This window comes from Lycium barbarum, chromosome 10 (genome assembly GCF_019175385.1).
Source record: "Lycium barbarum isolate Lr01 chromosome 10, ASM1917538v2, whole genome shotgun sequence".
Taxonomy (NCBI): domain Eukaryota; kingdom Viridiplantae; phylum Streptophyta; class Magnoliopsida; order Solanales; family Solanaceae; genus Lycium; species Lycium barbarum.
This window is the reverse complement of record NC_083346.1, coordinates 36905825-36919800: the sequence shown is the minus strand read 5'-3', so window position 1 is coordinate 36919800 and position 13976 is coordinate 36905825. Positions and strand designations below refer to the sequence as shown.

At 36.8% G+C, this 13976-nt stretch overlaps 2 protein-coding genes across 3 annotated transcripts; one reads left to right on the top strand and one right to left on the bottom strand.

The window, feature by feature from the left end:
* The first annotated feature begins 1450 nt into the window (after positions 1-1450).
* On the top strand, positions 1451-4723 carry LOC132612938 (wall-associated receptor kinase-like 20). The gene is made up of 8 exons (XM_060327008.1): positions 1451-1541; positions 2224-2808; positions 3187-3219; positions 3286-3747; positions 3831-3946; positions 4041-4301; positions 4382-4582; positions 4655-4723. The coding sequence occupies exons 1-8, from the start codon at positions 1451-1453 to the stop codon at positions 4721-4723; spliced, it is 1818 nt and encodes a 605-aa protein (XP_060182991.1).
* A 952-nt stretch (positions 4724-5675) lies between these two features.
* On the bottom strand, positions 5676-13659 carry LOC132614381 (uncharacterized). 2 transcript variants are annotated; one of them, XM_060328828.1, is made up of 5 exons: positions 13249-13659; positions 12423-12473; positions 8508-8641; positions 6533-6687; positions 5676-6430 (listed from the first exon to the last, which is right to left on the bottom strand). In XM_060328828.1, exons 1-5 carry the CDS (start codon positions 13543-13545, stop codon positions 6252-6254), a joined length of 816 nt encoding a protein of 271 aa, XP_060184811.1. In that variant the 5' UTR covers positions 13546-13659; the 3' UTR covers positions 5676-6251. The 2 variants fall into 2 exon arrangements, with proteins under 2 accessions (XP_060184811.1, XP_060184812.1); XM_060328829.1 differs by having other exon boundaries at positions 6533-6633; positions 13249-13656.
* Positions 13660-13976: the final 317 nt, after the last annotated feature.

Sequence of the window (13976 nt, the reverse complement as noted above, 5' to 3'; positions counted from 1 at the left end):
ATTGTCTTTGGCTTTTACCTTTTTTGCTTCGTTGAATTGATTGGCTTTTCGAAGTTAGAGGATGGAGGCACGAGGCAATGACATAGATTTGCCTCTAACACTCCTCAAGGAGTAAAATTTGCAAACCATGATAACAGAGATTGCTAAAATACTTGGGTGATCAAGTAAAGGGAGTGAACTACATTCGATTTGATTAGAACAAAAATCGAATAATGTATTCATTCTCATCAAGATCAGTCCGAAACATCAATAAATAAAATGACAAAGTGACAATCCATTCCGCCCTCCAGTTGGTATATTGATATCGATTGGATTCGAACTCTTACACAGCAATAGATTACTTAAATATTTTGGCGATCTCGTAAAGGGTACGTTCTTTTCCTGCTGAAATAATGCTGCAAAACGAAAACTACTTCTCCAGTGACATGGAATAATAAACCTTCTTGTGCCAAGAGTTGGATGCATTGCTACCGAAATTATACCTTCTTTGCTCCTTCAAAGAGAAAAACAACAAAAAGTAATTGCAAATTCTACAATTATAACACAATGAGATTATTACATGAAAGATAAAGAGTATAAGTATGTGTGTGCGCGCGCGCACATTCTGTTTCTATCTAGTTGAACCTTTTTGTCTTTGCTGTTTGGACATACTGTTTTGTAGAATTTTCGAAAATTGAATCGATAACATCGAGTAATTTTCTTCTTATCAAAGTAAAGTACTACAATTTAAAGCATGTTATACAGCACTGATGATGCATATACAGTTTCAGCGTTACTGCGGGCCTTCCAAGACTTGACAATTTTTTTTTCTTTTTTGATGAATCCAAATTTCCACCACCAATCCTGCAAAGTTTCCCAAAATATAAAGCCACACCGATTGGTCTGTGGACTTGGGAAATGTAAAACTTATATAAAATACGTACTATTGAAAATTTGACCAAAACTGCCTTATGCTTCATGCATATAAGTATATCGTTATGTACGAACAGCCACGTCAAAGCTGTGGCGCGCGGAGAATAACTAAGCAAGACAAATAATAAAATAAAGAATATCCTATCCTCAATACATTCTTCGATTCTAACGAGGAAAATATGCCTATATATGATCATCACAATTTCTTGTCTGTTGGAAAAACAATTTTCTAACTTGTAATAAGGAATATGGTAACATTAATTATCAGCTTTTCTTGATTTTGTCATCAAGCTAGCTATATCATTCTAGTTGTCAGTGAAGTGACTGTTTGATGTTCGATCGTGTAACTGGCACCACAGCCGATCCATGAATGTCCTGTACCACTCTGAGATATGGAATAAGAGTGACCATGTATCAGCATGTAAAAAAGACATCACGGATCAGTGGAGAAAATTACTTTACGAGTCATTGTTGGATATCATCTGAAGCTACTTGAATTTGAAGTTAGTAACAACTATATATCATCAAGGGAGATATCATGGTTGTTGTAGTCAAGACAGTCTTATTTTTCCAACTATGTGTTATTTTTGCTCTCACTGCTGTTTCACTGGCTTCTCCAGAAGATCCAGGTATTTGCTTTGCTTTTTCTTCTTTTAATAACAAGTAACCAAACTTTCTTGCTATTCATATATAGCTAGTTTGTTTTGGAAAAATGAATGTGATATCTCAAAAAGAAGTGTTCAAATTCTTGTCTAGATTCATTCTCTTAATATCATATTAATGTGTCTTTAATAAGTTAATTCATTTGAATAAAATCTAACGTTAGGTATGAGCCTATGATTAATTTAACAGATCCTTTATCCTTTAGTATCCTTGATTAGCCATTATAATTCTAAGTTATACATACAATTGCAACAGACCATTGATAGACTTGAATAGAATTAAAAGCCTTTTATCATGTCATAATAGTGACTGTTAATTGCCTTTATTTTTTAGCCTCTTTACTGCCATTAACTTTCTTATACATACGTTAGAGCATCTTCAGCCATCAGAGGACATGGTTTTTCTTATCTATATATATTCAAGTCCTTTTCTTTTGGAAGATATAAGATCAAGAGAAATTCCTCCTTTCTATATTCTATTGTGCTGAGTCTCTTCTCTATTTAATCTTTGTTATTTCTGCTCCTAGTTTCTACTAGAAGAGCTTGTTGAATCCTGAATTACACTTTTACCGGTGCCTTAACACGCCTCAAGCTATGAGAATTTTCCTTAAGATTTCCAACTGTCTGATGTCCTATCCTTAATTTCCAGAATGTGGGCTGAACTTCACTTCATCTCCATACAAACCAAGCGGCGAATGCCTTGCAGCTGATCATGATGAGACCATCCATATATGGGACAGTTTCCCCAGCACAAGATGTTGCCAAAATGCCCTCAACTTCTTCTCACACGCATTGGCCAAACACGCAATTACTCAGCCCCAAGGAAGCCTCTTCCTCCCGGGAGTTCAATGGGCACACTGCGCGTCAGGACCCTTTAAGCCCCAGCCCTCCGTTTCCATCAATAAATGTGGACTTGCTTCCCTCTATCAAGGAAGCACCCATTGTTCTAGCCTTTCTTTGACAAATATTACGCAGGAATATCAGAATTTTAAGGATGTCAGGGACAAGTGTACTTCAGGTTTTAGTTCCACGTTCGATGATGCTTGCAGGGATTGTACCAGTGCAATTAAATCTGCAAGAGATCATTTCCTGGATCAGTTTTATGCCAAAGATAATGAAACTGAGAGAGCTACTTGTGTTGTGGCTGTTGTTATATCAGTTGCAACCACTAAACTAAATGATCCCTCTTCAATGGATGATTTCTTCAGCTGCTTGCCAGCATTAAATACTTTTGGTGAGTCCGTCCAGGAAGTGAGATTAGTATTTTCTAAAATTAGCAAGCATTGATTTCCTTATTTTATCTTCTACTCCATCTGTCCATTTTTACTTGTCCACTATATTAAAAATATATGTCCACTTTAACTTGTCCAGTTTAGAAGACCAAGAGATCATTTATCATTTTATACTTATTTCACTCTTATTATGAAGTAGTACTAACCATTTTCAAGTCATTTCCCAACATTTACATGACCCATAATAATTAGGGGTGATATTATAAAATTACCATTTTATTTATTGCAACTTAAGAGGTGTGCCAAGTCAAACATGGACAAAGGGAGTAGTAGTTTTAATTAACTGCAATGTTGACTAACATTTGTCTTTCTTTGTACAGAAAAGTCAAGTGAAGATTACATTAAAATCAAGCGTAAGTATGAATTTTTGACAAAGTAGCATTAATTGTTTCATAACTCATCCTAACTTACTCATAAAAAATGCACAGGTTCTTTAGCGGAAGCATTGCTAGCAATAATTTTAGCAACATTTGGGATGATGATGGTGATCTTGCTTGTTAAGTATGTAACAAGAAACGCTAGGGCTGGACGAAAGCTTCTTCGTTTGAAGCCAAAGGAGCTTGCTTCTAATTGCCCAGGTCTATATAGTTTCTCAAAAGCTGAGATTGAAAACGCGATCAATTTTGGGGAGGAGAAGAAATTTCTGGGACGCGGTAGTGCAGGGAAAGTGTTCAAAGGGATTCTTCCGAGTGGACAAGTAGTTGCTATCAAGCAAATTTATAGAAGTAATACGTCCGATTCTTTCACCAGAGAACTAGAGAATCTTTCCAGAGTCAGACATCCTAATCTTGTTTGCCTCTTTGGGTGTTGCATTGAGGATGGTGAGCAATATTTAGTCTATGAGTATTGCTCTGCTGGAAATCTAGCTCAACATCTTTTGAGTGAGTAGACTAGTACAATGGTACTTTTCTTTTCAAGATCTATCTACTTTGTTAGTTTTCATCCTTTTAATTAATTTTTTTAGGGAAAGACAGGGTCCTAAGTTGGGAACAAAGGGTAAGAATCTTAAGAGATTGTGCACTTGCGTTGAGGTATCTCCATACCTACATAGATGGCTACATTGTTCACAGAGATATTAAGGTAGCTAGCTAGTAAATTAAGTAATTGTTTTTTCTCGTCAATTGAGTATTTCTTATGATCAATATTTACTTTTTTTGAATTACCATGCATGCAGCTTACAAATATCCTTTTAACAGAGGAATTGGGAGCAAAGCTATCAGATTTTGGGCTGGCAAAGATGTTGGGAATGGAAGAGAGCAAAGTGTTTACAGATGTAAGAGGGACAATAGGTTATATGGATCCTGAATATATGAGTAATGCAAAGTTGACCTGTGCAAGTGACGTTTATAGCTTTGGCATAGTAGCTTTACAAGTTCTTTCTGGCCAGAAGGTCATTGAACTTGATTTGGATGCCAGAGACCAACTAACAAGAAAGGTACTACTCCCTCACTTTTTTAGCCTTAATTAGAACTAATAAGCAATTATGGACACACAAAGCTACTGTTAATTGTGCAGGCGAAGGATGTGAGCATGCATAAACGGCCCCTAAAAGACTTTGAGGACCCGCGGCTAAAAGGTGAAATAAACAGTGAGGATTTCGAGTCCATACTTCAAATAGCAGTGCTTTGTGTCGCCAAATCAAGCAAAGGTCGTCCAACTATCGATGTTGTCTTCGAGGAGGTGGACAAAGTCTTGAAAAACACATTGTCCAACAAGGTAATTAACACAAATCAATGGAACAATTAAAAGCTTTTTGAAAGTTCTAACTTGTCGATCTTTGTGTTTTAGAAAGCCGCGGATCAAAGTGCATTAGCTGCAGTGAGGAAATCCCATTCAGTTGGTGTCCTCCCTGTCTGAAACATAACACCAAAGTGTCTCTGTTTGTACCATGTTTTTGAAGGGTTCGTTATTATGTTGGGAGCAACTTTTTTATAGTTATAATCTTTTAAGATCGATGTACAGCTAGCAAAGGTGCTTCCATGGAGATCCTGTAGGTGAAACCACCTTTTGGTTCTTGAGAACATTTGTGATTTGTTGTATTATGGGGTGTAAATTGATGATAAGAATGATCCCTTGTTGTTTGTCTGTTGTACAAAAGAACACTCTTTATTCTTCTTCTTTTTTCTAGTCTTAATTTGGCCTATGAGGTTTGCAAACTTGACCGCTTCAACTAATGCTTTAAACAAAATACATGGATATGGTGTTTTACGCTAAATCAGGCAACTTAAACTTTAAAATCACAAATTAAGACTCTATAACAGCTTTAAGTCCTCTCCCACTTAAAGCTAAATAAGGAGAGAAATGCCCCAAATCAGTACATTCCATTCTTAGCAAAGGCTCCTTCCAGATAATCTCTCGAAGCACCACACTTGAAAACATATCACGTCTTTCATTCAGTTATTTGTCACCCGGTGAGCAAATTTTTCTTCGATTGTATTAAGGTGAATAAATCCTTTTTGGTCAGTTTCAGTGGTCAAATACATAGACAATCCTTTAAAGCTGCCACATATTTTCATTTAAACATGTCAACTGAAGCTTTTACCTATTAGATAACTAACTTATTTAAAAAATATCAGTGATCTGCTTCAGCTTGTTAAAGCTGTCAACAATATCCCAGGGCCTAGTATTGCCAGATATTCCGCACAATTCAAGAACATAGGCCATGATACATTTCCATACTAACTATCCACCTTACTACTCACATCCATAGTTACATAATCCATTTTCTGATGGTTAGAATCTGGTAGACCTCGATGTATTAGCGCCTCAAATTTAGGGAAATTCAATATGGTAAGAGAACATGCAAACGTTTCAAGTCCCACCATCGTCCTTCATCCAAAATAAAATATCCACGTACTTGATCTATAAAAAAAATCAGTCCACACGTACACGTGCTTGTTGTAAACCTAAAAGAATAAATTTATAGAAGTGGTCATACAATTCAATAGTTAATATTGAAAACCACCGTCATACTACTCTGGTTCCTTCAGATCTAGCATCTTCTCAAGAAATATCTGTGGCTCACGATGTAAAAAGACGCCATCATCTGCCTGATAAAAGTTCCAAATTGTTTTTGACAAATGCTTAAAAATAAAATTAAGCAAATTAAGTCGCTCTCACTTGTGAATAACATGATAACCATGGTAGCCGTGCAGTTCTGACAATCTCAAGCGCAAATCCGAGCAGAAGAAACTCTCCTTCCCACAATGCGAGGAGTCAAAGATGTAGCTACCAATCTCATTCTTGAAAGATGCCAAATATTTACTGAAAAACATTCTGAGTAATGCTTTTACATGTGCTATTCATGTTCAAGATTTTGTGAGGAACATATAGACATGTTTACTCTGCCAATGATAGGGTAAAATAGTGGAAGAGTGCCGACTCTCTATGATTCCGCGTCAACTTTACTGTCATCTTCCATTTCTGAGCCATTTTCATCTCCAGAGATCATATTCATGAGTCTTCTAGTGGCTTGGCTAACAGCACGAGAAGTCTTCTTTGCTGCACCAGCTACAACTGGCTGCAAAGATATGGCTGGCAGATCTGCTCTCTCCTGAATCATTGCTAATGACACAATCAAACAGACACTAAGTAGAGTCTTAACCTAGGAAGACATGATATGATCTACCTCTATAAAAGGAATATATTATATGAGAGAGATCATACACATTGTTTGCTGGTGAGCACGAGACCCAATTTGTCTGATTCCAGCTTCTGCTGCTTGCACAGCTCGAGCAGATTTGTTGACACCATCAGTTATCTCTTGGCTGATCATCACATGCACAATAACAACATTACTCTCCGGAACATGTATGAAGCAGCTGAAATAATGTTGGCCAGGTTTAATGAGGTTGACTGGTTAGATATTTTGATACTTAAAACATGAACCTTTATGAGCCGAGGGTCTTTCGGAAACAACCTCTCTATCTTCTGAGATGGGGGTAAGGTCTGCGTACACTTTACCCTGTACCCTCCCCAGACCCCACACCGTGGGATTTCACTGGGTATGTTGTTGTTGTTGTAAAACATGAACCTTTAATACCCACAAGCTGCAATCCACCAAGTACCTGCTACCTCCCACCATCACAGGTACTAGGTAACTCTATCCACCAAAACTTAGCCAGAGTTGACAAGCCTTATTTTCGATTGTCTCAGTGTGTTATCAGAATTGTTTTTGAATTTGACGAGGTCTCTTCTTAATTCCCATTTCCCCATGAGCTCTTAGTTGATGTCTAACATTTCTTTCTGTTTTCCTTTTCTTATTAACAGGTAAATACCTAGGAACTTCTTTCAACAAATAGCATGTTAGAAACCCAATGTCCAAGAAACTACCACGAATCTTGTATTTTTCCAATTAATTTCTTCTCTAGTTTCACATCTTGTAACCCTCTAGAAAACTGCCTTTTTCAACCCTAGCAATTCAAAAACTTTGTGATCTCCAACCTTCGCACATTAATCAATAGAAAACCGATCCTCAGACAATACAAATGATACTATTTTTGATTTCCCATAGTTACAAAAATTTGTTTGTGCCTAAGAGCATTACCAAAGCAGGAAGTCACGTCCAATTGTGCCTACCACAGAGGATTAGGAAAGGCGATCAAATCTAAAGGTCATATCTCAAAACCATTCAACAATGATATCAGAGAGTTGCAAGAAACTCTTAGTTAGCCACCCTGTGCACCCCCGGGATTAGTCGGGGCTCTAAGAGACCCGGACACCCGGTGCTTAATCAAAAAAAGAAACTCTTAGTTAGCCACTCAACCCAGTTAGGTGGAGAGTAAGCTGGAATTAGTCTTGATCCAATCTGCTCCACCTGTACCTCACTGATGTTGGATTCACCAGACTCTGAATCCCAGAGGACACTTAATGTTCTTTTGATATTGAAGACCCAAGTACGTAGAGCACAGAAGAGCAATCAAAGCGGAAAGCTGTCGAAGAAATAAAATATAATCGGCTACTACCATAGAGTCGATACAGCTCACTCTTCTTAATTCTACTAATTAATAAAGAGAGAAGAAAAAATTTCGTCCAGTGTACTTCCAGTTAAATTGTTTAGAGATTTCGTACCTTACTTTCCAAACTGTCCAAGGAGAATTATTAAGAATATAATGCTATTACTATAGCTGAACAATTCTTCCCTGAGATGGATTTGAATCTTTATCATGTCGTGAACAACTGCATTAATTTGCATTTCCTAGAGGATATGTTTCTATCATACATGATTCCGAGAACAGACTATAAGCAAAAAGCGAGATTAAAAGTTTTCGTAAATCGGTAAATGTGACAGAGGTATGAGATAAAACTTCTTTGCAGGAAGTGAAGATCTATGGAGAGTGGGATTAGCAGTGACACACAAGTAGGGCAAGGACAACAACAAACTAGGTTATGAGGTCACCAATTATGGTCAAATAAAGCCTTGTTTGAATCTTGAAACCCGAAAGGTGCCACATAAACGGGGAAGGAGGGAGCATATTATTACGTTGAAGCAACTTAGTCCTTGAGATATCTAGGGAATGATTATTCCCTTCGAAATACCAATACTATCTTGCTTCCAGATATTTCATATCTTCAAAGAACTTCATTGAGTTTATCCTAAAAGAAACTGGTCAGTCCCCTTTTGAATGAAGAAATTTGTTACCTTAAATCACTCAATTCCAGTGTAAGGTCACTGATCTCCATCCCAGACAGCCTGATAGCAACCATTGTACTAGGAAGCTCCTCTCGAGCAGTATCTGCCAACTTTGACAGAGATGTTGCTGCTCTACGCATCGCCTACAGAAAAAGATCAAATGAGTCGAACTATTGGCTCCACAATCGCACAGTAATCAGCATTTTTCTCACAATCCATATCTTACAGGTCGTTATGTTAATTATTTGTGTTATGTCTCAAGTATCCATTTCTGAAAAGGCATGTGTAAAAAATGAGACCAAGTTCTATGAGTACTCCACTTATCCTTTTAATAAGAAGAGCAGATCTTTATGACAATTATTTTCATATCAAGCACAAGAAAAGAATGTCTTCCTTCTCAGTAGGTGCATATCCTTCAGATTTTAATGAAGAAACCTTTTTCTTTTGCCTCGGTGTAAGAACAGGCGTTTAGGCTTTGACTAGTAGGCAGATAGCGTTAGACAGTGTAACATCTGGTTGTAAGTTGAAAATCATGAACACAAGGACTACAGACAGAACTAAGTTTCTAGACATGATGTTTGTTTCATAAAATTCAGAAACAGGGTTGTATCTCTTTTTTTTTTTTTTTGATAAGGTAAGATTTAAACAGGGTTGTATCTCTTAAATACCTTACATATCTATCTTAAATAAAAAGAAAAAAATAATGCAAGCAACAATCAATAATCTATCATTATATTACAATCTTTCAGTTGCACGGTAAAACGAACAAGTTCTTATACATAAAAAGGGCATACAGCCTTGCGTTAAACTTTGAAGCAACAAATAAGATGCTGAAGGTTGCTATGACTTATGAAGCTATTCTAAGAAAATCATAATGAAAAAGGGAAGATGACTACAAGATGGTTTACAGGACAGCCAGCATGGGGGTGGCAAGGAGAGGACAAAGAGGGAAGTTGACGAACGGTAAGTTCAAGATCCAAAGGGGGGAAGGTTAGATTATCCCTAAGGTTACTTAGTACTTAGGTCATGAGTTCCGATCTTAGTAGCCTTTTTCCCATTCCGAGTAAGAACGTAGGTTTTTCCCTCAGTTTCTACTCTCCTTGCTTTAGCTAAAGAACTACCTTTAACTTTAAGTAGGACTCTAAGAGCTCTACCTTAGAATGAGACTATATTCCTGTGCAATCAGGTAATCGACTAAGTAATCCACATACATGAGAAAAGAGCATTTCAACCCTAGTGTACTTATCTACTTCATTGAAGGGAGAAGAATAACAAGGTCTGCTTCCACGGTAAGGATTGCCGTTTAGTCCAATCCAAGAACAAACAAGGGATGGCTCATTTAGAAAGAACCTGAGCTAAGAGCATGGCAAATCAATTAAGATATAGAGAAAGCTCCAACAGTTAAATTTGATCAACCTTATTTAGGAACATCAATCAAAGACCTTGCTTACCGGATAACTTTCCTGCTTTCAACGAGAGTTTTTCATTTCCATGGAAGTGGGCAACTTACGATGTAATTGATTCACAAACATTATGCTACAACGGTTGGTGGGGAGTCATATCAGGTCAACGCTTAGCTTGTGAAACTTGGGCAGTATCTCTAAATGGAAAATGATGCAGTCTGATTGAAAACTTGGGCATTAATGGTGTTATTTGTGAGCAGCTTGCACACATCTCGATTATTACTCAGTCCACTAAAACTTAGGCAGACAGGACGAATTTTGAACTTAAGACCTCATGATTCTCCTTCGACTTCATTAACAACTACACCACACCCTTGGGTGCAACACATTGAGATCAATTTTGACCTTGATTAGCGCAATAATCAATATATAAAACAAACCTTCATTGTAAATCAATCTCTTCATTGTAAAGCTTAGAGGGTGCTCAAGTAGGACTGTAGGACTACTCATGAATTAATCTATGTAGACTACAATACATGTGTACGTATACGTTATGATATTTTACTAAATTTAGAAAATCAATATAGTATACTCCTACAAATTAAATAACTATAGGAACTTATGATGATAATTTTGGAGCTTGTATAACTGTTATACTTCGAAGTCTATTGAACCTTCTAAAGACTATTCACAACCCAAACTAATGCAAGAGAAAGAAGAATAAAGCTGAACTATTTCTCTATTTTAAGATTTTTTTTTGAGAAGGTGACATACCATTCCTCATAGATGCCGGCGTCGCATGTTATGACAAGGGTGGAGAAGGCTTCTAACATGTTATGACATTTTAAAAGGGTCAAAAATGCCCCTAACATATTGAAAATGGTTCAAATTTGCCCTTCTTCCACCTATTGGACCATAATTGCCCTTAATGTTGATTTTGAGTTAAAAATGTCCCTCCTTCCACGTATTGGACCCCAATTTCCCTTTATGATTAAAAATGTAACTCCTTTTAACGTGATTATGAGATGACATGTAGATTTTTATTACTAGGTGGTATTGATTTATTGGTCCATGTGGATATTAGACCCAACCCATAAATAAACCGACCCATCTGAATTTATTTGTTCGGAATTGTAGGGGATGAATTCCTAAGAATCCACCATTGTTAAAAGGTGAAGAAGCTGAATTGAACCAAGATATGATACCGATTGTAGTTTGTGTTTGCAGCAGTTTTGAACAGAAAATCACAGCTTCAAATGAAGAAGACCAGGTTGTCTTTTGAATCCATTCAGTCGCAAAACATAAATCATCCATGAAACTGAGTACGAACAAATGATTTCTAACCAGTGTTATCAAAAGCGAAAAGCGCGAAAAAAGCTCTAAGGTCAGCTGGGGCTTTAAGCGCGAAGCGCATATAAAGCGTGGGCTTTAATGAAAAAAGCGCAATGGTGCAAAAATACAAATATATATATGTTTAGTCCAAGATTAATAATAATAAGCATGAATAACAAATATATGGACAAAGAACTTGTAAAAATATTAAGATAAAGTGAAATATCAATCATCTAGTGTCACCTCCTCAAGAGAGGCTCATTGGCAACGAAAAGTATGTCTTAGAGCCTTGATGTCGACACCGAAGCGCACATAAAGCGAGGCGAAGCGCTCAACATGTTTTGAGCCTCGCTTCAGGGCTTAAGCGCTTAAAGCGCGCCTTTGATAACACTGTTTCTAACTGTTTTGGGTTAACCCGGATAGGTCGGGTTATTTACAGATGTGGCCACATGAGACTAATAAATCAGTGCCACGTATTTAATTAAAGCCCCACACATGCCATCTCATAACTCCGCTAAAACAATGGGCATTTTAGCCCCAAAATAAACGTTAAGGGCAAATACGGTCAATAGGTGAAGGAGGGGCATTATTAACCCGAAAATTAACATTAAGGGCAGTATGATCCAATAGGTTAAGAAGGGAAAGTTTAAACCATTTTCAATACGTTAGGCGCATTTTTGACACATTTCCGTTTAGAGTTACAATTTACCTCACACTTCTGTATCTCTACATTCAATGGAGCCAAGTCTCTCAGCATTAAACTAACTACTAAAAGAATTTGTACAAGCTTCAATGACACTGACATCTCAGAAAATTATTTGTTCACTCCAGCCAAAAGGAAACTAAACTAAGAGGGTTGCACATAACTTTTTATATTGCATCCAATTATAACATTTATACAATATATCATGGCAAGACATTCTCACCATACACTCGAACAGAATCCCTCAACATATCCTCAGTAGCATAAAAACCTGGCTTTCACCTCAAAGCACACGCTTACCTTCTATTTATTAGCATAGATGCCCGGCCTATGTAAGTTTCACGGAAAAGTTTATACATATAAAATGCTTTACACAAAAGGAGTTGCAAACACCCTTCTAATATGATCTCTATAAAGGTAAGAAAATTAGGAATGCATAAACCAAAGTAATAAGAAATTGCCAAGCAAGAGATCAAGAGGACTCACAAATAGTGTTGGTACAGCTGCAACTACCAGACTTGTGAAAGCCACCGACGTCTGCATTTAACAATCATTAGCATCACCCATTGACACCAAAACATAACAAAGAACATCTCATAAAATTTAGTTACACTTTCAAATTGCAATTTCAAAGACTATATTTAATTAGCACAATACATAGATAGACACCTTAACTTGGCCTCGACTGGCAACTAACCACTCCAACTTTGAGAATTCACATCTAGACACCTCAACTCGTCCCACTGTGTCTCGTGAACACCCGATGCTGACGTGGCACATTAATTTTTTAAGTGTCTAGATGATCATTTTGTAAAGTTGGAGTGCTCAACTGACACAAGAGACGAGTTGAGGTGTCTAAATGATCATTTTGTAAGTTGAAATGTTCAACTGAATGTAGAGACCACATAATTCAAAAGTCTTACTTTTACTCTTAAACTAAGTGCCCGGTCAAACACCTCATATAATTTGGGATGCATCGAGTAAAATTTACTTACATTTTAAAAAGGGAAATTACGCTCTATGTCTATTTTTGAAAATATTTACGCCAAGTAGCCCATATTTGTGTATAAACACCTTTTATACACTATTATACAACATTATGTATAATGCTTTCTCCCCCGGTATAATATTGTATATAGAGCTACGCGGCGTAAATATTTTCAAAAGCTGTATATTTTGGAAAATACCCCTTCTCGAAGAGTATTTCATTTGGAGGAAAAAACTGACAATTTAGAAGAACAAAAAAAAAAAGTGCAGTCAACGTTTAAATGGCAAATGAAGGAAAGAGAAGAATTTAATTAATTGTCATTACCGTGCAAGCAATGAAGGCTAAGAGAAAGAAAGCTCTGTCACTCAAGCTCAATTTGGGAAGGAACAACAAACTTGGTAGATTCTTAGGGCTTCCGATTTCAACCTTAAGCGATTCATTAACCTCAATTTCTCCATCAACGGTGGATGGTGATTTGGAGGAACAAATTGTAAGGGACAAGTTTGACATTTTGTTGTTGAGTCTCAAGGAACAAGGAAATGAGGGAAACGTTGTCGTTTTAGGATGGGGATTGAGTGTCACGGTGGTCGGAGAATATGCAGTAATCACACTCAGCTTCATCACCTGTGTTTCAAAGCTTCCCAACTAACCCTGATTATTTCTGGAGCATATTGTATTCTACTTCTATATAATTTGTTATCACATAGCTAGGAAGGCTGAATGCATATGCTTTGACACCTCAACTCAGTATTATTTCTACTAAATTACCGAACTCATACTCAAATGTGTCTATCAAAACCTCTAAATCTGATTTTTATTAGAAGCAAAAACTAAATTACGGTAATGAAGCTAAAGTAATATTTTAGACGTGTGGCTTTTCTTTGGGTCACGAATGTGTTTGTTTCTGTTGGTTCTGCTCTTTCACTGTCAACTTAATTAAGAGCTTACTCTTATTTTTTCTCTCAATTGATGGTAATCTTAGCTAAAAGATAGCATAATTAAATTAAAATATATATTAGCATATTACTACATTGAAGATAGAATATTATGAA